General features: G+C 39.1%; 1 protein-coding gene across 10 annotated transcripts in view; it reads left to right on the forward strand.

The window, feature by feature from the left end:
• The window catches only part of NCOA2 (nuclear receptor coactivator 2), a 194472-nt gene that overhangs the window by 158020 nt on the left and 12761 nt on the right, over positions 1-23691 (forward strand). For all 10 annotated transcript variants that reach the window (XM_062633210.1, XM_062633214.1, XM_062633215.1 and 7 more), the window contains 10 exons: positions 5615-5824; positions 8881-9091; positions 11152-11367; positions 11925-12054; positions 14491-14656; positions 16584-16862; positions 17721-17798; positions 18325-18559; positions 19923-20100; positions 22347-22545. In XM_062633210.1, coding sequence (XP_062489194.1) covers positions 5615-5824; positions 8881-9091; positions 11152-11367; positions 11925-12054; positions 14491-14656; positions 16584-16862; positions 17721-17798; positions 18325-18559; positions 19923-20100; positions 22347-22545 — 1902 coding nt within the window. The remainder of the gene's footprint in view (positions 1-5614; positions 5825-8880; positions 9092-11151; positions 11368-11924; positions 12055-14490; positions 14657-16583; positions 16863-17720; positions 17799-18324; positions 18560-19922; positions 20101-22346; positions 22546-23691) is intronic.

Here is a 23691-nt window from a genome sequence, read left to right on the forward strand (position 1 = left end):
CTTCTTCTAGGTAGTGTGTTTAAACATATACTTCTGCAGAGAGCAGCAACTGACAGGAAGCCTTTCTCAAATGGCAGAGAATATTTCCAGTGCCACCGTACCTTTTTCCCTTCCTTGGTGGGACAGTGGTTATCAAGCTTTGTTGGGCTGATTGCTATTCCCGTTAAGGCAGCTGTGGGGGAGAGGATGAAAGAGAGACCTGCTCGGGAGGCCCAGCGGAGCTCTTCCTATAGCACCAACAGTAGTAGGACTGTTGCTATCAATCACCACAAGTGCTCATACTATTCTCCACTATTAAAAGGGAAGACAGTGGGAACACGAGTCCCGATTTGCCACAGATCTGTTTTGTAGGCTGTTCCCTCAGCAGTAAGCCTTGCCTTCTCCCACTCTCCCTGCCAGCCCACCAGCTACTGCAGGGCTGCGTGGTGGGAATTCATCCTGCACCTTCCTTCCCTGTGCACCGCTGCTTCTGCTGCCCCTCAAAAAACCCCATTGTGCTTCTGGCTGCAGCCACCTTATGGTGATGCTGGTTGGGAGCTGCCCATGTAGTGGTCAGCAGATGGCCAAATATGACAAGGACCAGCTAACAGCTCAGGGGAAGGAGAGTGAAAGTGTAGGGGGATGTCAGAGAGATATCATGCACTGAACAATGTCAGGTATTACCTTGCTAAAGAAACATTTTGTTTAGTCATTGTTTTGCACTGCAAAACTCTTCTGTAAAATTGGGTACGGAATATTATATTCAAATTACAGATGAAGAAACCAAGATGTAGAAATATGAAGTAGATTATTTTCTGTGAAAAAACTTCGCATAGTGTGGAATAAAATCCTTCTAAGTGTGCTCTCCTCTTTTTCAACCAGTAGACAGTATAGACAGCCTGTTTGACAGGGGCTTTGCAATGCCACAGTCACCACCAGTGCTGCCCCAGAAGTCCTCTTAAGCTATTATGTATCTTTTTGTCCTAAAGCTCAGAAATTGTTTGAGTATTCCTCACACACTATCAACTCTGGTGTCCTCTTGCTTTATGTGGAAACCAGTATCTTCCCCATACTAACATACTCTCTTTACACACACCACTCATCTTCCAAAAACCTATTTCCTGATGTTCAAACTCCATTAAATTCATGAAGGCCATTGGCTTTTTCTTGAAATTCTATCAAAACCTTAAAATGGGGATTCAATTTTCTGAATCTCTTTCAATTAGAATTCTGTTTCCAAAAGTTAATAGTAGATTAGCCTGATAATATTACAGGATTTATAGCCAATTTCATGTTTATTGCAGTTACCAGGGATAAAAGACTTTATGAATGCCCCCTCTGATTTACATTTTTCTTCTTCTTATAATCCTTTAATTTATTGCCAGTTTGGAGCAGGAATTTGATTATGTTTTATGGTCAGATGCTTAGCCATGCTAGAGAGGTAACTAATAAACTTGGGGTTTATATAAGGCTAGGTATAGTTTCAAGTTGTGCCCCCACCAAAAGACATCCTGTTGTAAGGAAGAAGTCCCAGGTGCTGCTGTCACACTTGGTTTTAAAGGAAATGTATACATGTATGAAGTTTGGAATACAGGGTCTTAGTGCAAGCCATGGGCATTCCCTGTGTTGGAAGAGATCTCCAGAGAGTTTAAGATCTTATCCAGTCCTTTACAATCCATGGAAGCTAGACTTTAACATAGCAACTTTTGTAAACCAAACTTCATGTTGAGGAGTAACTGCTTTTCAGTAGAGCTGAAAAAACTCTGTAAGCAATTAACACTTTAATCTGCCTTTCTCTACATGACAAATAAGTACTTTGAAAGTAGGTACTTTTCAAATGCAAAAATATTGCTAAGCATAATTTGTCTTATGTTTTCTGGCACTTGGTGTCCAAGTTCTATGGAGATTGTTGTAATTGCATTGCTCAGAGATAGTGAAAATATGTGCATGAGAACTTTCTTGTGATGACTGGCACTTTATCAGGCATATTTGATTTTTATAATCCATGGCAAATAATTGTTTTACAGGGAGGTTAAGGTGTGCCTTCTGTTTGCAAAAAGTGCAATTTAGACCATTAACAAAATAAATACAGAATATAAAGAAAAGAAATATGCCATTAAAGTAACCAAGTAAATATTTTAATGATAGTTTCTGCATATGGTGCCATTTTAGGGTGAGTCTGGAAAGACTTAGGCTAACATCATACCTTGGTGTTAATTTTAAATCCATCTTTGAGCTTTTGCAGCAGTTGAGAACCATCATCAAAAAATAAAGAAGAAATACTTGAGATTGATTATGTTAAGCAAAAAGAGGGAAGGTTATGTACTGTGTTATAATACATCTGTTGTATTTGGCCTTTCTTTGCCACTTCCTGGGGGGAATTAAAAGCATCTTAGGGAGTGCAGTCTTCTGACACATTTGGATCAATATGTTCTTCTCCAGCTTTATTTTGGGTTTGTGTTCTGGTTGGTTTTTTTTTTTTTTTACATCTAATGTTTAAACAAAGAATTGCAATAGCCAGAATGTTTAAAAAAAAAAAAAAATAAAAGAAATAAAAGACACAAAATCCTGCAGAAAACCACACAAAAATAACCCTGCAACATATAATGCTTTTGTCTGCTGTTGTCTCAAATATGTTTAATCATGTCTTAATTCCCCCAAACAGCACAGAATCATCAGTCTATAATTTTTGATACTCTACATCAGCCTCTGCTTCTGACTTCTGCAGTGTTCTTGTACCAGATCTCCCAGTGCTGAAAATGTGGCTCCTATAAAAATTGTTCATTACTATCTCTCAGAGAGAGTGTCTTCTTGAATCTGTTTACCGCCTGTCCACACAATGATTTAGGCTTCTTATCATCACATTTGATGGCTCTGCCTTTTCTGTTGGTGTGCTGTGTCCATCCAGCTGCATGTAAGTGCCTGAAGGCAGCAAGTCAGCAGGGGGATTTGTCAAGAGTAGGTAATGTTGGACCAACCCATTTTCCTTTTGCAAGAGGGTAGCAGAATTTCTGTAGTAAGAGAAGCAGCGTATGCTATGTGTCTTGTTTTGAGTAAGTCTCTTTGGCCCTCTTACACATGGTATTCTTGTAAGCAGGTTAGAAATGTTGGTTAAGATGAAACTGTTGTGAGCAGTTAGGGAACTTTGGAAATCCTTATAGTTATTGAAGGATAATTATTGAAGGATTCACTGTCAGAATGGAGGTGCTGCAGGACCTAGTGCAGGCTGGATGTAGTTCTGGGCAACGTGATCTAGTTGAAGATATCCCTGCTCATTGCAGGGGGGTTGGACTAGATGGTCTTTGAAGATCCCTTCCAACCCAAACTATTCTGTGATCTACAGCTGCTCAGTATTCTAGTTAACCTAAATGACCTGATGGGAGAATAGAGTGTATGATCTGTAAAGCTGCATGTGATACTTGAGTGCCTGCAAATGGATAGGACGTTTTCAGAGCCGTGTCTAGGGATCATACTGAGTGCAAGGTGAGTGAGAGTCAGTAATGTCATGTAATTAAAAAAAAAACACGATGTACTGTGATTATGTCATCCGAGCATACTATGTGTAAATACTCCGCTTTACTCAGCAGTTGTAAGGCTTTATCTTAAGTCCTGTTATGGACACAGCACTTCAGCAAAAGTGTGGGTCAATTGAAGACAGTCCACAGGAAAAACAAGAGTAATGAGAGGTTTAGAAAACAGGTTATATGCTGAAGAGATTTCAAAAAGTTTAGATTGCTTATTAACTTCAGCTTAAAACCCCAAAAGGCATTTGTTTTAAATACAGAAAAGGTTAGAAAAAGAAAGGGGAACACAATTTGTTCTCCAAATTCAAAATGTAACTGGGAGGAAGGGCCTAAATTTCAGTGAGGGAGTTTTTGCCTTGACATAAATGAAAAAAAAACCACTTGAATTATTGGGATAGCAATCCCCTGGGGAAGCTGTGGATTTTCTGTAACTGGATGTCTTTAACAAGCAGCTATATGGCTATATGAACTTCTGTAGGCAATGACATACACTGATTTTTGCCTTGAGGCTTTGAATTTCTTCCAGCCCTCTGATTCTGTGATTTTCTACCATTTTGCCAATAACACCAGCCTCCAGATAGCCCACATGCTGCCTTTTAGCATAGTAAACTCCTTCCTCTTTTGCACTTTGCGTTCTGATCTGTAAGACTAGGTGATGTGGAAGGACTAAAGAGTAATACTGTGTTTGTCTGCAGTCAGTCATCCAAAAAAAGGTATGTAGAGATGTAACCTTGAGGCATCTTGGCTACCTTTGAATAAAATAGCTGGGCGTCCCCAGGAGCAGGTTAGCTGTGGCAGCAGGAGTTTAGTACAGACTAATGTGCAGTGCTTCCTAGCAAGGCTGAGAGAGCCTCAGTAGGTAGGTTAAAGCCATCTCAGGTATCTCTACGTTATCCTGTGATCTGCGGTGTAAGCTTGCTCTCAATAAGTAACAAGGACAGAAAAACACAGGAAGAATTGTATTTCAGTTGTGTGCATGTTTGTGGTGTCCTCAGTTTCCCATCCTTTATGGCTGCCTGCTCATTCTCTGCCTCTCTTCCATCATTGCACATTTCTTAATGCAGACATTGATTTTGAGTGTGTTTTTTATTATAAATACTGTCATGAAATGTTTGCTGTGTAACCTGGTGGTAACTAAGACTGGACTCCCTGTTGGTACTTATTACCCAAAAGAGTTTTATCCCATTAAAGATTTAGGATTGGAGAATATGTTTGTGGAATTTCCAGATTTCAGTCAGAAAAAGATTATGAGGGCTTATAGAAAAACAATCTGACAAAAAAAAAAAAAAAAAAAAAAAGAGGAGGTGAAAATCAGCATTTTAAAGGAAAACGTGCAGGTCAGTGTTTAGTGTAGGATGAACTTAATTGTTTCCTTATCTTTACTTCATGATAGTCTTCTACCAAGTTGAATATAACTAGATTTCTCTCTTCTTTTTTTTTCTTACCATAGGGAAGTTATTTTCAATGATTTGGGAAGTCGTAAGCAAAATAAATTCCTAAGTTACTAGTTGACAGGTTGTAATTTATAGAATTTCATTTAAATGTCTATTTCTTGCCAGTTAACCCATATAGAGTTATTCAGTGTTAAGGCTTTGAATATAACAAAGAAAATGTGTATGGAGAATTGTTTTAGCTATGGAGCAACTTTTCCATCATATGCTTTTAATCAAGTCATAAAGAGACTAGAAATACAGTGGTGCTGAAAGGAATATTGGGTATACCTACATAAACCCCAATTTCATCACTGTTGGATCTTTGTCCCTACCAAATTAACCCTGCTGTCTGCACTGATCACAGAGTGCATAGGACCATCTCCCCTTTGCCCAAAGGATACAGATCATACGGATTTGTATAACCTGATGGTAGGGTGTCAGGAAAGGGGTGCCAGTGCCACACCGCACTTCCCTAATGCAAGGCAGATGAGCCCTGGGGAGCCTACACAGTCCCTTTTCAACAACTTTGTGAGCTGCCTCACAATCAGGCTTCTTGCAGGAAGCCTTCAAAGCCAGTGCAGGTGTAACGGTTGCGGGCTGCCTGGCTCAGCACAAGCAGGATGCCAACAGCAAGCGAGCAGCGACATGTACTATGGGTCTGTGTTTTTTTAATTGCAGCCAGGCAGTGAACTGGATAACTTGGAGGAGATTCTGGATGACCTACAGAACAGCCAGTTACCGCAGCTTTTCCCAGATAGCCGCCCAGGCGCTCCAGCAGGCTCGGTTGACAAGCAAGCCATCATCAATGACCTCATGCAGCTCACCAGTGACAGCAGCCCCGGTGCGGCTGTGGCCACCCAGAAACCAGCAATGAGGATTTCACAGAGCAGTGAGTCCACCTTCCTCGCATGTGTCACCAAGCTTGTGAACCCCCAAAGCAGCGGTCGTGGCTGCCCATGGGTTGCCTGGGGAGGAACCGGGCAGCTCCTGGTCCTGGTCTGGTCTTGCGCGATGGCATAGCGCCATCTGCGGTCATCCCATTTCGTAACACACGGGGAGGTTATGTCTAATTCACGCAGCAGCACCCTGGAAGCCCTCTGAGGAGTGTTAAGGGGTACCCTCAAACTAAATGAAATGTCCCCTGCTGTGGTTATAGGTGGTGCTGCTGTTGCAAGAACATTGGCATGGAGAACATGTGCATTTAGATGCTGATCTCTTATTTCCAGCAGCTCTTTCAGTAAAAGGGAGAAGAGAGGCTTTTCTAAGTGTGAAGGAGACTCATCTTCTAACCCCACAAGATTAATAGAAAGACATATGATTAAGAGGAATGCCCAAATTTAATTTGAAAATGTGGCTTTTGAGTCACTTCAAACTGACAGTGTTTGTTAAGTTGATGAATTAACTTACAAATCAGTGTTGAAATGTTGGTCTACCACCAAAGAATAATGGAAAGCAAGCAAAACAGTAGTCTTATCAGCTATGAATACTGAAGCGTAAAAAGCCACTGCTTCATTTTTTTCTCCTGTTGGCTAGGATGGCAGCAGCTATTCACTTTCTTAAATGTATGCTGGTGTTTTTCTAATAAAACATAGGGCTTAGATAATATGTTTAGCAATTCTGTTGATATTAAAATAACACCATGCCACTTTCAAATGAACTCAAATTATTACTTAGCAATGTTTAAATAAATATTAATATTACTATTCATAACAAATATTAATGTTTAATTTCATATTTAAACCACTACAGATCCTTAAATTATCATTTGTTACCAGTGTTGCTCAGAGAGAGATGCTGTGATTTAATGTACTCATTTTTGTGAGTATGGGGGTTCTAACAGCAGCAGCACATAAGTCAAAAGGAAATCTCTGTACATCTGAAATATTTGGCATATTCTTTCTAAAGCAGTATTTCCTGGTTTCTTCCACTGTAGCCTTTTGGCTTTCCATAGTTAAGCCAGCTTTAAATCTGCTTTCAAAGCTATTGGCAGTACAGTAATAATGTGATCGTGAGACTTGTCGTGGTGTGGTTAGCAGCAGTTCTGTAAAAGCAGCATCCTGTTTCCAGTGTAAATTAAAACACTAAAACTTTTTTCCTAAAGCTTAGTCTTGTGTCTGTGCCTAATTCCCCTTGCAAACTTCTGCCTTGTTTTCAGTAGAAGAGCATACAGAAAACAGGTGCACAGAAATTGTGAGTAGCTTTTCACATGCTCACAGAAAAGCAATGTAAAATGAATGTCACATCAGACATAATTCCAAAAGAGGTTTAAGGAGGGGTGTTGTTTGGTTTTTTTCCTGAAGAAATAACCAGCTTTCATTGTATAGGTTTTACATGAAAAATGCATAAAATATTTTTATCTGTTAATATATAGAAGTATTTTTACATGTCCCATCCTGACCAAGAGAAGACCAACACATCTCATCAACTGTGTTGTTTGTTTTTGTGCTGCATTTCCAGCTTTCCTTTTGTAGGATCAGTGGATGCTGGCAAAAGAATACCCATATGATAATTTACTCATCTATGTGATTTTTTTTTTAAACTTCTGGGGCAAACTGTTCTGGAACTGTTGCTGAAGCTCAGTTTTGGTTCAATCCTTAGACTTTATTATGCCCCTCAGCTTGGGAAAGTAATTTTTTGTCTCCTAAGGTTTTTTTTGCTTGTTTCAACAGACATCCAAGACAAAATCTTAATTTCATGGTTAGGTGTATGTGATGTGATATATTTCCTATATATGCATATAAGCAAATTCTCCAGGCAGAGAACTTACATTAAAAATAAATAAATATTTTTATTTACACTACAAGAACAGTGAGTTCTTGTAGTCTGGTTTTATAAAATTAGAAGAAAAGTCAGTGATGTTTGTAGCAAGATGTGTCTGTACTTTTTAACAAGCTTAGTGAACCTCATCGAGGTTATCAATTTTGAAAGTATTGGAACTTTGATCTAAAATGAGAGAATTTCTTTTAACTTCTTTGTAATGTGGTGAATATGAAAAGGATGCTATTATATCAGGCACTCTCCTAGACGAAGCTATCAGGAAGTATTGCAAATAATCATTTCACAAAAAAAATCTTAATTTACTTGTATGTACCTTGTTGGTATGATTTGGAAATGGAATTATAGGTACAAGGTCAGGGTTTGATTCATGTTTGAGAACTAATTGTGCACATAGGGGGTGCTTTCATACATTGGAACATTGCCCAAAGACCGCAGAGCGAGATGCTTGCCACTCATGGTCTGAAGCTCACTGTTCTGAGACACTGTGCAGTTTTCTTCGTAGAGGCTGATTTTAAGAGCACGAAACACTTCAAGAGAAGAAAATAGTCACATAAAGGTGACAGTAGCCATCATGTATGGTTCTGTTTACCAGAATATTATGGTGGCACAGCTCTAATGCCATACCACTTCCTTGTGATTGCTGAATCATTGAAGTATTTATTTTTATTTTAAAAAAATGTAAAAAAAAAAAGAGAGGGAGATGTAGAAATAGGGTTACAGGATCCAATGTAGACTCAATCTGTCCTTAAATTTGATAACTTCTTCAGGGGCACATCTTATGCTGGAAAACTTCAAAATAGAGATATTTCCTAACAATCTGCTGCAGGATGACATCTGCATGCAATTACAGTCCTACTAGGTATGAGATTAGCTGGCACTAGTATGCATATCACATAATGGTATATTTTGCTGTCCTGGCTCTTCTGTCAGTTAAATTGCATCATTTAAAGTTTTAAAAATCTATGTTATATCTGGTTTAGTGTCAGAATGTTCCATTTTGAAATTTACATAAAAATGACAAGGGATGTTTCTCAGACAGATATAGAGTGGGTAAATCCAGCATTAAATAGCTCAACCTAAGAGCTTCAAGTGTGTTTGGGTTCTTTTTTTCTTTAACGAGTTTCCATTCTTGTAACTTTGCTTTTTTTCTTTGCTCCTCCTTCCTAACTTTTAATAACCCACGAGCAGGGCAACTGGGCAGGTTATTACCAAACCAGAACTTACCACTTGACATCACACTGCAGAATCCAACAGGTGCAGGAACTTTCCCACCCATAAGAACGAGCAGCCCCTATTCAGTGATACCTCAGCCGGGACTGATGGGCAGGAATGAAGGGATGATAGGGAATCAAGGAACTTTAGGCAACAGCAGCACAGGTAAGATGACTTTCCTTTTTTTTTCAAATATACTTGAGTAACAGAGTATAGCATGCTTAACTTAATGTTATATATTGGGGTTATATAATGTTATAAATTGGGGTTATTACAAGTGCAGGTTATTCTAAGTACTTTCCAAAAAGTCTGGGGAAAAATCATGGGCTGTTATGTACTGGCATATTATTTTGAATTTCTGTTTCTGCATATTTTTGGTCCTGCTCTTTATGCACTGCTTTCCACCTACCTGAAATCATCTAGATGAAACAGCATATTGGCAATTATAGTTGGTTCCCATCAATGTTCCAGATTCATCTGAGGCTTACGTAACTAAAAATCCAATCTTTCTGCCTCAGAAAAGCAAATAAAAGAACCACTTGTCTCTAGAGATAGTTCTTTGAAAACAAAATTATGTGCAATACAGTTGCCCTTATGATGTGTATCTCCACAGGCCTTGGTTTTGTCCTTTATTTATTAGCCTTAATTTTCATGTTAAATTAAAGAAATGCTAATATTTTCATCATTTTTTGAAACGTAAACTTTTTGGGAGCCATCAGATGTTACAGTGTTATTACTACTTGTCACGGAGTATGCCTGATCTGTGGTGCATTGATTTCTTCATGTTACCTTAATACTGTACAAAGGGTACCACAGGGGATTTCACAAAAGAAGTCTGACTGATTGACTTACTTCAACGAGTGCATAGTCTGAGTCTGTCCAAGTGTGCAACAACTGCAAAGAACTGAGTGAATAAATGGGTGTTTTTAAGTCCTTTCAGATGGCTGTTCACTGTGAGCATTTTATGTTTCTTGCATCAGTCTTAAAAAAGACGTGCTGCCAGACACTGAAATATCCTATTTAAGCAGTTTAGAGGTCAACTTGTAGTCTTTCAAGTGCCCTATTACTTTCATGTTTTGTATACATATTAGAGGATGTTATTCATCTTATGTATACAAGTTAGAGTATTATCTGTGTTCCTGCCATTTGCTGTAGCACACCACATATTTCATCTGATAGAGTACATACACAAATAGAACAAACCTGAGGATGTAACACTGAAGCAAATTTTGTACAGCAGCTGAAAAAAACGACCCTCTTCAGAGAGTTTTTTCTTCTTGATCATTTGTCACCAAATAATTGAACTGATGAGTAATAATTGTTGTGTGGCCTTTAGTATTGATTTAAGGATGTTGCAAAATGCAACTGAGGAGATTGGTAGTCCAATCTGAAATCAGTGTTTTATCTGCTGTCTTAACTGTGTAAAATTGAAATGTTTAAATACTATGAATGTAAGTCTTTTTGACTTGCGTTGATAGTTTTGGGGGGTTTTGTGTTAGGGTTTGGTTGGGGTTTTTTGGCTACTGTCAGAGTATAGTACTCTATATATTCCAAGTGTAAATAAACTGTATCAGCTGTTTACAGTAGATGTAGGAGGACTTCCCCTAAAATAACGGTAATGAACTTCAGCATCTATCGGAAAGTTCCTGTGAGTAATTTCACTGCACTGTATATTGGTTCAAGATTGTCTGGGTGAGCCTTGAAGCCAAGAAGTCTAGGTCCTGAATGAAAGGACTCGCCAAAAGATGTTTGCAGAATGCGAATTAAAATTCAATCCTCCTAATTTGTAAGTGTGTGTAGTGATAACATGTTGTTACTCAATTCTTCATTCTCACTTAGCGCTTGGAAAGTAAAGCATTGACAGACACATCAGCAAACGTGATTCATTTCCTGAGGAAGGAAGTTAGGCTTATCCACACACCCTCAGCACCTGTTGCAGACTGCATGTGGGAACACTTACTCTGAACAGCGTTTCGGAAATGATAAAAGGATCTTCCTCTTGTAAAATGTATAATAATCTCCAGTCCCTTGACTAAGCAGCATAAGGCATCATTCTATAGTGTTGCACATCTGGACGGGCAGTGGTGGTACAATGTGCTTTGAGTGAAACTGCTACATTTTTGTTGCTAAAAATGCAGCTCATCAGGCAGTGGTAATGCTACAGTGCTATGCTGCAATGTTCTGAACCATGTGCTGGCACCCAAGTTTTTTTGGCTTTTGTGCAGGAATGATCAGTGGCAATACCCCTCGTCCTGCCATGTCATCTGGAGATTGGGGAAGCCAGGCTCCTGCTGTGAGGGTGACCTGTGCGCCCACAGCTGGTGCCATGAATAGGCCAGTGCAAGCAGGCATGATCCGCAACCCCACGGCCAGCATCCCCTTGAGACCCAGCAACCAGCCTGGCCCAAGGCAAATGCTTCCATCTCAGGTCATGAATATGGGTAAGTCAAGGCGTGTGTGGAGTTGGATTTTTTGGCATGCACTGGATTCTCAAAAGCAGAAAATAGAAAAATGAAAAAACAAACTAAAATCATTCAGTTATAGACTTGATGAGAACTGTATTCACAGTGAAACTTTCCTGTGGAAGTGGGGAGGAAGGCATGTAACACTGACTTTTAATACATGTATTTATATGAAAAATTTTTGCTACTCTGTAGCTCCACAGTGGTGTGGCCAAAGAAAGAGGATATCATAAAGCAAGTACATTATGATACTGACTTTATATGCTCTTTTTTTCATGCTTATCTTACTAATTTTTGCATCTATGGTGTTGTATCTGCTACTTTATGGTTTTCAACCACTTTCAGAGCTCTCATGCTATTTTCTCAAATTTTAAGAGCAGTTTTTCACAAAAATTTGTAATACTTTTAATAGTGATGTTACTGATGTCTTGGTGGTTTTGTATGCTTTTACTGTAACATAGATAATTTAATGGAAAGCATTAACATGAAAGTAGGTTCTTGTCACAAAAGTTATATGGCTATTTTTCCTTGATTAGGGCCATCTGAATTAGAGATGAATATAGGAGGACCTCAGTATAGCCAACAACAGGCACCTCCAAATCAGACTGCACCATGGCCAGACAGCATCTTGCCTATAGATCAGGCAACTTTTGGTAATCAGAACAGGTGAGTCTTAGTGTCACATCAAAACTTGGAAAGATTTCCCAGGCCTGTAATTTATACACCTCAGGGAAACAAAGGTCTACATACCATTTTAATGCCTGCAGTATTTTATGCTCAGAAAATGTATACATGTTCCAGTAATACTTATAAATGCTCTCTTTGCCATGTAATGTGATGGAAGAGTTGGAAGTTCTGTATCACACCGAAGTTTGGATATTTTTCAGTAGTAAATGGGGCGAGCATTGAAAAGAAAATTTAAAGGAAGCAGTTGGAAAAAAGTGAAGAAAGGTTAATCTTCTAACTAAATTTGCTTATTTTTCATTATGAAAGGATGTCCAAAACTACTATCAGTAAGTTTGTAATTTTCTCTGCTACTTTTCATGCTTTTCAAGATGTTTCCTGGTGCTAATTCTCCCCTAGTTATGGTGTCCATATGACAAAAGCACTTTTTGCATAACTTAATCATCCACTTAAAAAGTGATGCCATAAAATAAAATACAGGGCCACATTTGATCAGCAAATAATAGGCAGAGAATTCTTCCAAATGCATATCTCTGCATTTCTCACTTTGCATTTCTCAGTATTTCCTTGTAGCTGAAGTTGGTGAAAAGAATTCGCATTGTGTTGCATCTGAAATTAACCATATTTTGATCATTTTACACCTAGAGATGACAAATTGCTCAGTGCTGCCATTTCCAGTTTTAGTAATATCTGGGATTTGTATTTTTATAATCTGATTATCGTTATGAGTATTAAGTTTGATTAAATTGTGAGTAAAAATAATTCTTTTATAGAAATATTAAACATTATCATTGTGGTATATAAAAGAAATAGAGGAAAAAACAAAGTAATTGTCATTATGTAGCATACAGAAATTTGGCAAATGTTTTAAACTTTTTCTTATTACATGTACTCATGTCCATTTACAATTCAAGGGAGGTTTTTTGGCTAGCCTCATCAATAATTTTTCCAGATCATAGATCCGATCTTATAAGACATCTTTAAAGTTTGAAAACAATTTTATTCAAAGGATTTTTTTGTTGCTCTTCCCTTTTACTGATTTACTTTTCTATGATCCTGTGATTTACTGATTTATAAATCCATCTGTGAGATTTATAGAATCTGATAGATACATGAGATTGATGAATACTTTGTGACATTTTAAAGGTGCATCATATATATCCTTATTTTTATCTTTTACAGTCCAGGATGTAATTAAAAAGAATATGTTTCTGTTTTCTTCCCTGCCATCCTTTGCTTTTTTAAGTGTATAGCCTGACGATGCAGCTTTTTCCTTCTGTTTAGCTTTAGCATAGAGATTAGACTTCCATGGCAACCATATATCTCATTATGGAAACTAAATACACAAACATGTTTCTTTGTTTTTCCAAACAGACATGTAAAGAGGGTTCACATATAGTGCTGTTTCCTCCCTCCATGTATAACAGCTTTTGTTGTCTCTCAGTAATTATCTGGGATGAGATTCTTCCACGATATGCATATAGTAGCTGCTCTTGCTTGCAAAATGCTTTGCTCTTTATATTTTCTCTTGTAGTCTTGTGCATGAAGTAGGGCTTGTGTGAACTGCAACGCAAAAACATGTAATTTGACTGCAGATAAGGTGTTGTTTCAGATTTAGTTTGTTTTTCGGTAAGTTTTGTCCTTTAGGTTCGGGATAAACCTCTGTTCTGCCTTTGTAACTGAGAGTGTGCTTTGCATACAAATTCAGGGGTGAGGTAAGCAGGATTTATAGAGCCAGCACACTTTGCTTGACAGTATCCAAATTCTTGCTGACACCCTTCTGAGGCACATAACCAAGTGCATAAACTGGTACCCAAGCGTGCAGTTCCATAAGATGGGTTGAGCTGATGCAGTGTTTTGCTGCAAACAAAAAGGGGAATGTCCTTTTCTTCCTGCTCCCTCATGCTTCTGGCTAGCTCTTCCAGATGTTTGGTTTGTGCAAGCTCAATCCTTGGGACCTTTGTGTGATCTCTTTGCCCTGCTTAGCCTGATACAAAACTGGTTAAGAAAAGTGTCAGGGGAAATAAATTCTTCTCCTTGTGATACTTAACCTAACATCTGAAATTTAAAGTTACAATTAGTTAAAAATTCTTTAATCTTCCATGTTCAGTGACTATATACTGACTTTGTTCCTCTGCTGACCCTGCAATATGAAAAAGCCACTTGAGTGTACCTTTGGTGTGCTTGCTTACTTGTTGGATACACCGTGCTTGTAGGGTCTTGACAGGCATTAACCATGGAATTTAGTTATTTCTTTGGGTAACATAACTTTCATCCAGAACAATTTGCTGAACAAAATTGGCAGAGATTAAAACAATTTCTGTCTCCACTTGTTAGTTCAGTTTGAATACTAATCCTCTGATACTATTTCATGGGTTTCAGCAGCTGTTTACCAATGCTGTGTTCATGTTTTCACAGGCAACCATTTGGCAGCTCCCCAGATGATCTCTTGTGTAATCATCCTTCATCAGAGTCACCAAGTGATGAGGGTGCTCTCCTGGATCAGCTTTACATGGCATTAAGGAATTTTGATGGTTTAGAAGAAATCGACAGGGCTCTAGGGATACCAGAACTAGTCAGCCAGGTATATTGGACATTGCATTGCATGTGTTAGGTTGTTGTGTTTAAACAATATGTTGTCAAGGTGGAGGTAAAATGTGTGTTGAAGAAGGGGAATAAAAACCTCTTCTTGCAAGCTAGTATGGAGTTACATATTTTGGTGGGACTCTGTCTAATGGCTTAGTGTAACCTGAAAAGCTTCCTTCAGCTCCAGGTTTAGTCTTTCCCTTGCCACCGTCAGCTACCTTTCCTCCTGACTTGTGCTGAGCCACTAGGCTTCATGCGACTAACCTGACCAAAACCAAAAAACCTAACAGGTTTCTGCTTATATGGTGGTCAGAGGAACAGCCATGTGGGAGAAAGGCAAGACTGCAGTCAGCAACAAGGTATAGGAAAGGTGAAAAGCAAGGAATATGAAGACCTAGGAGCAGAGGCACAAGATCAAGACCTTTGTGCGATGGGGGCAACCAGCTTTTGGATGAGCACACCTGTAACATGTCATTTCACCCATAGTTTTTTCCCTTAGTTGATTAGTGTGTGTTAAGGGATGAATTCCACCTGAAGAAACTTAAGCACTTAAAACTGAATTTCTTTTTAATAACAAACATGCTTCCTAAACTTCCCAGCATGAAATGATTCTGTTCTTTTTTATCCTTTCTTTTTTCTCCTCACAGCTATTTTTGTTGGCGTCCAGTCGGTTCTTGTCCATTTCAGTTTGCAATGGTACAAGAAAAATGTAGTAAAAAAGATTTTAGGGAAAAATCAGTTTTTGATGTTTCTGGCATCAAAATTTTGTTTCCAAAATCATCTGTACGTGTCTCTATAATGATGTAATATTCTCAGAGCCTAGAATACCCATTTCATTTCCCAGCACTCATCAGCACCCTGAGTGTAACTTCTGAACTAGGTTTGCATTTTAGATATGAAACAGGACCAGGGAAGTCCTACCTTGAACATGAGAGAGCTATCTCCAAGCCTATTTGGTACAACACAGAACTCAGTGAGGTGTTAAGAGGGAGATAAAATTCATTGGTGAAATTCAATTGCAGTGTGAAACTTTCATGCAATATTACATAGCTTTTGAAGCATTACCACCAAAAAGATACAAATACTGCTTTATTTCAAACTAAGAGGTAAATATATTTCTATTTAATTAGAATCTCAGTGGAAACAGTTAAAGAATTTTGCAAATAAGAGAACTGTCACATTTTAGAACATGTTTTTTAAAATAACCATAAAACATTTTGTAGGAGCTTACAGTCTTTCTTTCATAAGAGTGCTGAAATTTAGAGTAACTTGATTTCCAAGGTCAGCATGGAATAAGCTATAAAACTATTCTGGCTAGAACAAATATTAGGGGAGTATCTAGAATGGAGTTTAGAATTGTGTTAGCCTTTTTATGCTAATGGATAATCAGTTTGTGCTAAAGTGCCCTGAAAGAATTAGGCATTCTGTTCACATTAGCTTCTGTAATAGTTTCAGGCATCTTTATTTGAAGCCATTATTTTGTTTAAAGATACTGATAAAAATTTACTTGTTCATTTGTAACGTCTTTGAATTTATCTCAGAATCAGTGACAAAATATGCTGCCATCATTTCATTTACAGATTTTGATATAGCATTTCTCATTTCAGGTTTTCATTTGTTAGCAGAATGATACAAAGGCTATGTTAAGAACATGACAAAGATTATAGGTCTTTGTTAAAAAAAAATAAAGGGAAAATAAAAGGAGAGAAGGAATTTGTCCCCATGAATATGTTTTGACACTCAAAAAATACAATGCTATTTATTTGTAAGTTTTATATTTAGGTAAAGATAATTTATGTCATTTTCTGCTTCAAAACATTCACATCCTAGAAGGCTGGTTTTGCAGGGTGGCTGTATTAGTCTCATAAAATCTTGTGAAAAGCCATATCCCACCAACTATTTCTGTTGTTCACGTATTTCTGCAGAGCCAAGCTGTTGACCCCGAGACCTTCTCCAGCCAAGAGTCGAGCATGCTGATGGAGCAGAAGGCTCCGGTGTTCTCCCAGCAGTACGCGGCGCAGGCGCAGATGGCGCAGGGCAGCTATGTGCCCATGCAGGACCCGAGCTTCCATGCCATGGGGCAGCGCCCGGGGTATGCAGCCCTGCGCATGCAGCCCCGGCCCGGCCTGCGGCCCACCAGCATCGTGCAGAACCAGCCAAACCAGCTGCGGCTCCAGCTGCAGCACAGGCTCCAGGCACAGCAGGTACGGCCTCTTCCATGCCTGGTTCCACACCAGCACAGATGCCTCTCCTGAGTGGCACTTACTGTCAGCTTGCCTACAGATAGACAAGGTCTTAAGTGCATACCCTGTTTAGTTACAGGCTAATTCCACTTCTGAACACTAGCCATCATGTGTTTTGGTGAGGTGGTACCTTGTCCATCCTCTTTTTTGATTTTTTTTGCATCTTTCTGTTATTTTTTCTATAATACTGTGCAAAAATATGCCCAGTAGTTAAGCCTAGTCGCACTAATTCTTTGAGCAAGGCTACAGTGATGCTTTTTGTTATACAACTCTTTCTGTTGGTTATATCTTGGCTTTTCCAGCAATCTAAATGCTTTTATTGCTGCCCGTTACCTACATCCTTTCTTTTTCACTTGGCCTTGATCTACTTTTGAGGATCATTTTAAGTTGTTGTTTCTTGTTTCATTTTTATATAAATAGGTTTATAGTGCTGTAAATAAAATATCAGTGCTTTTCTAGTGGAGGAAGAAAGATAATTTCTACCTTCAGTCATCAGGATAGGGTCTAATTCAAAGTAAACCTCAACAGTCCAGTCCAAACTCAAAAGGAACAGGAACTGTAAAGGTAACATGTTTGGTAAACAGCTTAGTCCCCATGTTGTTACTTGTATAGTGTGTTACCTCCTTAAGAAACAGGATTCTATGAATAACAGTAGGACTTGAGTAGGAAAACTACACCCAGCTTAAATATGTAAAACTAAGTACTCAAACCAGCTGATGGGAAAGTAAATGCATATACCTCTGTATATAAAACTTCCCTTTTCTTGTTTTCCTTCTAAAAACTTTTGGGGTTTGGTGTTGGGTTGTTTTCTTCCTTTAGAATCGGCAGCCACTGATAAATCAGATCAGCAGTGTCTCCAATATGAATCTGTCTTTGAGACCTGGAGTGCCAACACAGGTAAAAGAAATAGCACTTAAAAAAAAATATTTTGTTTTCTTCTTTCTCCCCCCCCCGTTAAATACAGTAATAATGCTATGTACTAAATCCATGCCAACCAGTTCTAAAGCTTTAATACAAATAATGCAGTCTGTATGATAAGAAGTATTTTACTCTTTTATTTCCAAGAATCTTTCCTATATTTACATGGGATGGCTAGTTATCTACTACAGATATAACTGCGTTTTTAACCAAACTTCTCATTTCCTAAAGATGTGGGTTTTTTAAGTGAGCTATTAAATTTGCAATTACAAATCACTGCAACATTAAACACTGTTATTTTTTCACTTCTTGACTCTTGCACTGTTGGAAGTCTTTCCCAGGAGAAGTATTAATAGGATTATTTTCTCCCATTCTATATTATTGTTACTTGCATGGTGGGGGTAAAAAGAGCTGGAATCTTCCAGATTGCTGTAGTGGAGATGCCTCCACTGGTCAGCTGGCCTTAGGAGGGGTTATTGATAGGTGTTGGTGGTTCTCCCTCCAGGGCCCTATCAACGCGCAGATGCTGGCACAGAGGCAGCGGGAGATCCTGAGCCAGCACTTGCGGCAGCGGCAGATGCAGCAGCAGCAGGTGCAGCAGCAGCGGACGCTGATGATGCGAGGGCAGGGCTTGAGCATGACCCCCAGCATGGTGGCCGCTGGTGGCATACCAGCAACCATGAGCAATCCACGGATCCCGCAGGGAAACACACAGCAGTTTCCGTTTCCTCCAAACTACGGTACTGGTTCCACCCCCCAAGGGCATGTCAGCAGTCCTTGCTCCTCCATGTCCTACCCAGCGCTGGGTCCAAGCTACCCTCACACATCCTCTTGCCTGGTTCCCTGAGAATGATGGGAAACACGGAGGGTTGGACCCCTTGGACCACAGTATAGTGCCTTTCCGCTTTTCCTAGCTCTAGTACCACATATTCTCCAAGCACCACTCTTTTTTGAGCAATAGCAGAAGTGTGATGTGTGTTTGTTTATTGTTATACGCAGATAAAAATGTGTATGCACACATCAACACACATGTATGTGTTGGCTTGGGAGACTCTGAATTTAGACTAAATTAAACCACTTTATATGATAAAAGTGCAAATGAAGATAAAGATACCAATTGTTGTTGGCTGGAAGCATAAAGTGACCAGAAGCAAAGCTGTACCTAATCTTTTTAAATTTTATCATTTATTTTTATTATTAATTTTAATATTGCTTAAATATCAGATTCCTCCCCAAGAAATATAATTCTTCATGTGTACATTATAATGTAAAATTAACAACTATTGAATTTCAATATTAAAAATTCTATTTTGGATAAAGCATTTTTTTCCATGTCCCTATACCTGTGTGTAATACACTAGTAAATACCATTTTGTTTGTGTGTTTTACAAAGCTGCACACCACTTTGTTCTGGGGATGCATGTGGCATTTACCTCCACACAGTTACTGTTATACAGCTTCTTATAAGTATTGTATGAGCTATATTACAGTTAAATAATGTTATGTGCAGGTTCTGCTGTTATAGCAAATCATGTCCATCCAGTTCTGAATTTGCTATCTACTCTTACTGATCTTTTATCCTTTACACCAGTTTCTAAATCATAATAATGCTTTCCCTCCATTTATTTGTAGTTACTTTATGAAAATGAATTATCATTTTATGATATAGACAGAGATACAGGGAAGTTAACTCACACAGACAGTGAACATAAGGATAGCCTTCATACCACCTGATTCTTACTCCAGCATTGAGTGACTTATTTCTCTTGAGTATGCTGTTTGTGATGAATTTAAAACAGACTAAACTAAAAAAAGAGTCGCCGGCGTTTTTCTTTTGGTCTGTAGAGGGGACAGACCACTTGTGCGATTGATTAGAGCGCACAGGTAGCCAACATACTCATGCAAAATTATATTTTTAAGGTTATACGTACAGTATTAGTTGATTATGTCTTGCTTGTAATCTAGATGCCAGATTAAGACAGAAGGTTATAGGTTCCAGATGACATAAGTAGGACTGTGTAAAGACATGTCTGGAGGTATGAGCTCTTGGCTTCTTTTAACTTTGAACGTACAGTGGCTAAATTTTTCATTGAATTTTTTCAGGTATTAGTCAGCAGCCTGATCCAGGCTTCACAGGGGCCACCACTCCTCAGAGTCCACTGATGTCCCCAAGACTGGCTCATACTCAAAGCCCCATGATTCAGCAGTCTCAGGCTAATCCTGCCTATCAGTCCTCTACGGAGATGAACGGGTGGGCACAAGGGAATATGGGTGGAAACAGGTAAATCTAGTCCAAACCCTCTGTTTTATGTAATTGTTTGCTTGCTTGGTTGGTTGGTTTTAACTGGCTATACTAAAAAAGATTTCTTTTCAATTTGGCTTGACGAATTGGTATAAATTCTGTCTTCATACAAGGCAAAGTGAGTGCATACCTAAAAGACCTGCATCCACACAATGCATTGCTTTGTCTGTGATAACTGGTAAAACACTGTGTCCTTGAGAAGCACCTCTGCTGCACAGTGAACTCCAGTCCCTAACATTTGTGTAGATGCAATTCTTCTGCAAATGACTTTCATGTTATGCTCCCACACTGCTTTCCACAAGGCTGGATCAGCTGAGCCAGAGCCTATACATTCCCTACTGCTCCAGAATTGGGGTGATTGGATTACCTCCCACTTTAAGTGCTGGAGTGCAACCAGGTTCAGTCCGTTAGTGCTTGCACATACTGGGGGGGGTCAGCATATAACTGTCATTCTCTGAGAGCATCATAGCATGCCTGATGCATGCAGTCACCTTTTCAGTTGAGGCCCATGCCCCAGTTGGTATAGCTCTAATAATCAGACTCTCCACATTAAATGGGTTAGATGTTGAACACTATCAGTAGGCAGCAACAAGGTTCCAGATGGCAATGATCTGCGCTTTTCAGTGGAAGACAGGAGGAGCTATCAGGTTGGTGTACAGCCTCTATCACTTGACACTGAGGTGCACACAGTTGTCTCTAGCATAGTGCTTTTGTCATCCTGAAGTTCTCAGGCTGCTCTTACTATCCCAGCCCAGCAACAAATATTTTTCCTGCTGGTTGATAAAGATTTAATAAACCCAAAGTACCAGTGCTTCAGTGATGAGGCTGATCCAAATGAAGTTCCCCTTAAAGCAACTGATTTATCTCTTATCATCATCCTTGTCCATGCCTCTTCCTCATTGTCTTCCTGAAGCGTCTGCAGGAGGCATAGCTCACACTGTCATGTCTTCTGCTGAAGTGGCAGCAGGGGCAGCTTGGTAAGACTAAAGGCTGGCTTGCTGATCTGCAGCTCTACTGCGGAGACATGTCAGATGCGTTTACACAAGCCACTGAGTATTCACAATGATCTGTAGTGTACTGTTTCAGCCATCCAGATAACAACTTAAAAATGGGGTTAGGTGGCCTGAAAAGACATGGAGTTGGAAGGAAGAGAATGGTGGGATTCTCCAAGTTTGGTCCTGTGCCCAGAATGCCACTGTACTCCACTAAGTCTCACAGTGCACAGCAATAACCTAATGGACTACCCAAGTGCAAGGCTGAGTGTTAACCCTGAAAGATTTCCTGAGCTGTGGAAGAAGTGCTTCACAGGGAAGTAGAAGTCAAACACTGATACAGAGGTGGTTACTGCATGCCGACACACATCCCTTCCACAATATTCTAGTCTAATGCAGATCCTCTAAGCTGATAAATTGTTCAGTAATAATTCCTTCACTGACTGTTGAATTATGCTCATAGAAAAGACTGATATATAAACAGTGAAGATTGTTTTAGGAAATGTAAAAATCTCTCATATGACTTCTGACCTAATGAGAAGGAAGATACTATCCAGAAAGCACTTGACTTTGAATAAAACCTGGGATGAGTTCTTCCCCAGTTACTCCTCCTTAAGTTGTTCTGAAATGGCCTTAAAGTAACACAGAGGGTAATTATCTTAGACTTTATGTTGTTTCTTACAGTGTCACATTTTCAAAACCTGATGCTAAGATTTTGTAAATAGATTTCTGCACAATTGCATGTCTCTATTTGTGAGCCCACTTCCATAATTGTATGTACAAATCTGATATTCATATGTGCAAATACCTCTTTTGCAAAAAGACAGTTATTAGGCCAGGTCCAATTTCAGCTCAACAGTCCTGTGCTGTGCTGACACTGAGGGGAGAAAAAGGTGTTTCCTTTCTCTCCAAAAATTACTTTCCCAAATGTATTTAGAATACATACACAGCCCATTTAGACAGCTAATTGGCTGTTATTGCACATGCATAACAGATTTGTACTCTGTCATAGTTTCACACACAAAGGCATGCATTTTTGTGCACAGACATGGAACCTTAAATTTTGAAAATCTAGTAGATATTAATGTGGCCAAAGCCTAGTTTTTCCTTTGAAGTTGGAATAAATGACAGTATATATCAATTCTAGCTTAAGATATATTAAAAAGAAAATAGTTTCTTAGTGGCTTCAGCATTCTAAGTCTGACACACTGCTTTTTCCATTCCTTGCTGTAGCATGTTTTCACAACAGTCCCCACCACATTTTGGGCAGCAAGCAAGCACCAGCATGTACAACAATAACATGAACATCAGTGTATCCATGGCAACCAACACAAGTGGTATGAACAACATGAACCAGATGACAGGGCAGATCAGCATGACCTCAGCGACCTCTGTGCCTACATCAGGGTTGTCCTCCATGGGTCCTGAGCAGGTGAGAATTTAAGGATGTGAGATGACAGCCAGAGGATTTGCTTTGACTTCAACAGTTTTTCAGGTCTGCTGTGTTGGGCTGTAACTGCTGTAAGCCATTACATTTCTTATACTAGTTTTCTTGAGAAATGATGCTGATAAAAAGGCTTTGGTTTTAGCTCTGCACTCAGATAACCAACGTGACCAATGAGATAGAGAGCACTTTTACATCTAAATCTCCCGTTTTGACCTAGAACCACTGTAGATAGCACATGTAGTTGCTCCTGGACTTTCATGGAAAGTGTGTGCTGATCTAGCTCCTGTCCTCAGTAGGTAAGTTTCCATAGCGCAGCTGTAGGTCACCAGTGGCCTTGCTAATATTCTCAGCAGTAGAGGCTAGGACTGAATGGCAGGCAGCTGTTTCCCAGAGGTAAGAGTGAATGATCCTTCCAGTGTGTGAAAGGTGCTTCTATAGCCGCTGTGTGTGTAGTACCAGAAAATAGGCAGTCAACTTCAAGAACTGTCAGGCTGGCATGAGGACAAGATCCACGCTTTTTGTAATGTGGTGCATATAGAATAGTTTGTTGTATCAATAGGTAAGTAACCTGTTCTTTTCTGCTGAGAGGTTTACATACTCTGTTTTGTTTGAGATTGTTGCTTAGGGTATCAGAAATAAGGAAAATAGCATTTCCATTTGTTGACCTGCAATTAAACTCACACAGTGCATTAACGAGTGTATGACAAACAAGTCCTCTTAATTAACAGGTTCAGAGCTGAATTCCCATTTGTTCAAAACACAGGCTTGAAATTATGGACTTTTCTTAGAAATGTTGGTAGGAAAGTATCTCTTGTGTCTTCAAGCAGCCTCTGCTGCTACAGTGGACAATACTGTAAACCTTTATTTCTGAGACCATAACATTCCAGCTTAAAGCTGATTATATTATTAGCTTATTAATGTGTGTCCTTTTTCTAGCCTAAATTAGATAATAGTATTTACTCTTCCAATATTGTCCTTTAGCTTAAATGGTTCTTTTCTCTTCTTCTATTTTAAAAAGAGCCATTCAATTAAAATGATTTTGTTGTGGTTTGAGATTGTTGGATTGTTTTATTTTGGGTTTCTTGAAGTTTTTCTTGTAAGTTAAACAAGCCACAGTGTTTCAGTCTCTTC

The sequence above is a fragment of the Pezoporus occidentalis genome, unplaced genomic scaffold, assembly GCF_034315485.1.
Source record: "Pezoporus occidentalis ecotype Australia unplaced genomic scaffold, CSIRO_AGI_Poc_V1 ctg4, whole genome shotgun sequence".
NCBI classification, from domain to species: domain Eukaryota; kingdom Metazoa; phylum Chordata; class Aves; order Psittaciformes; family Psittacidae; genus Pezoporus; species Pezoporus occidentalis.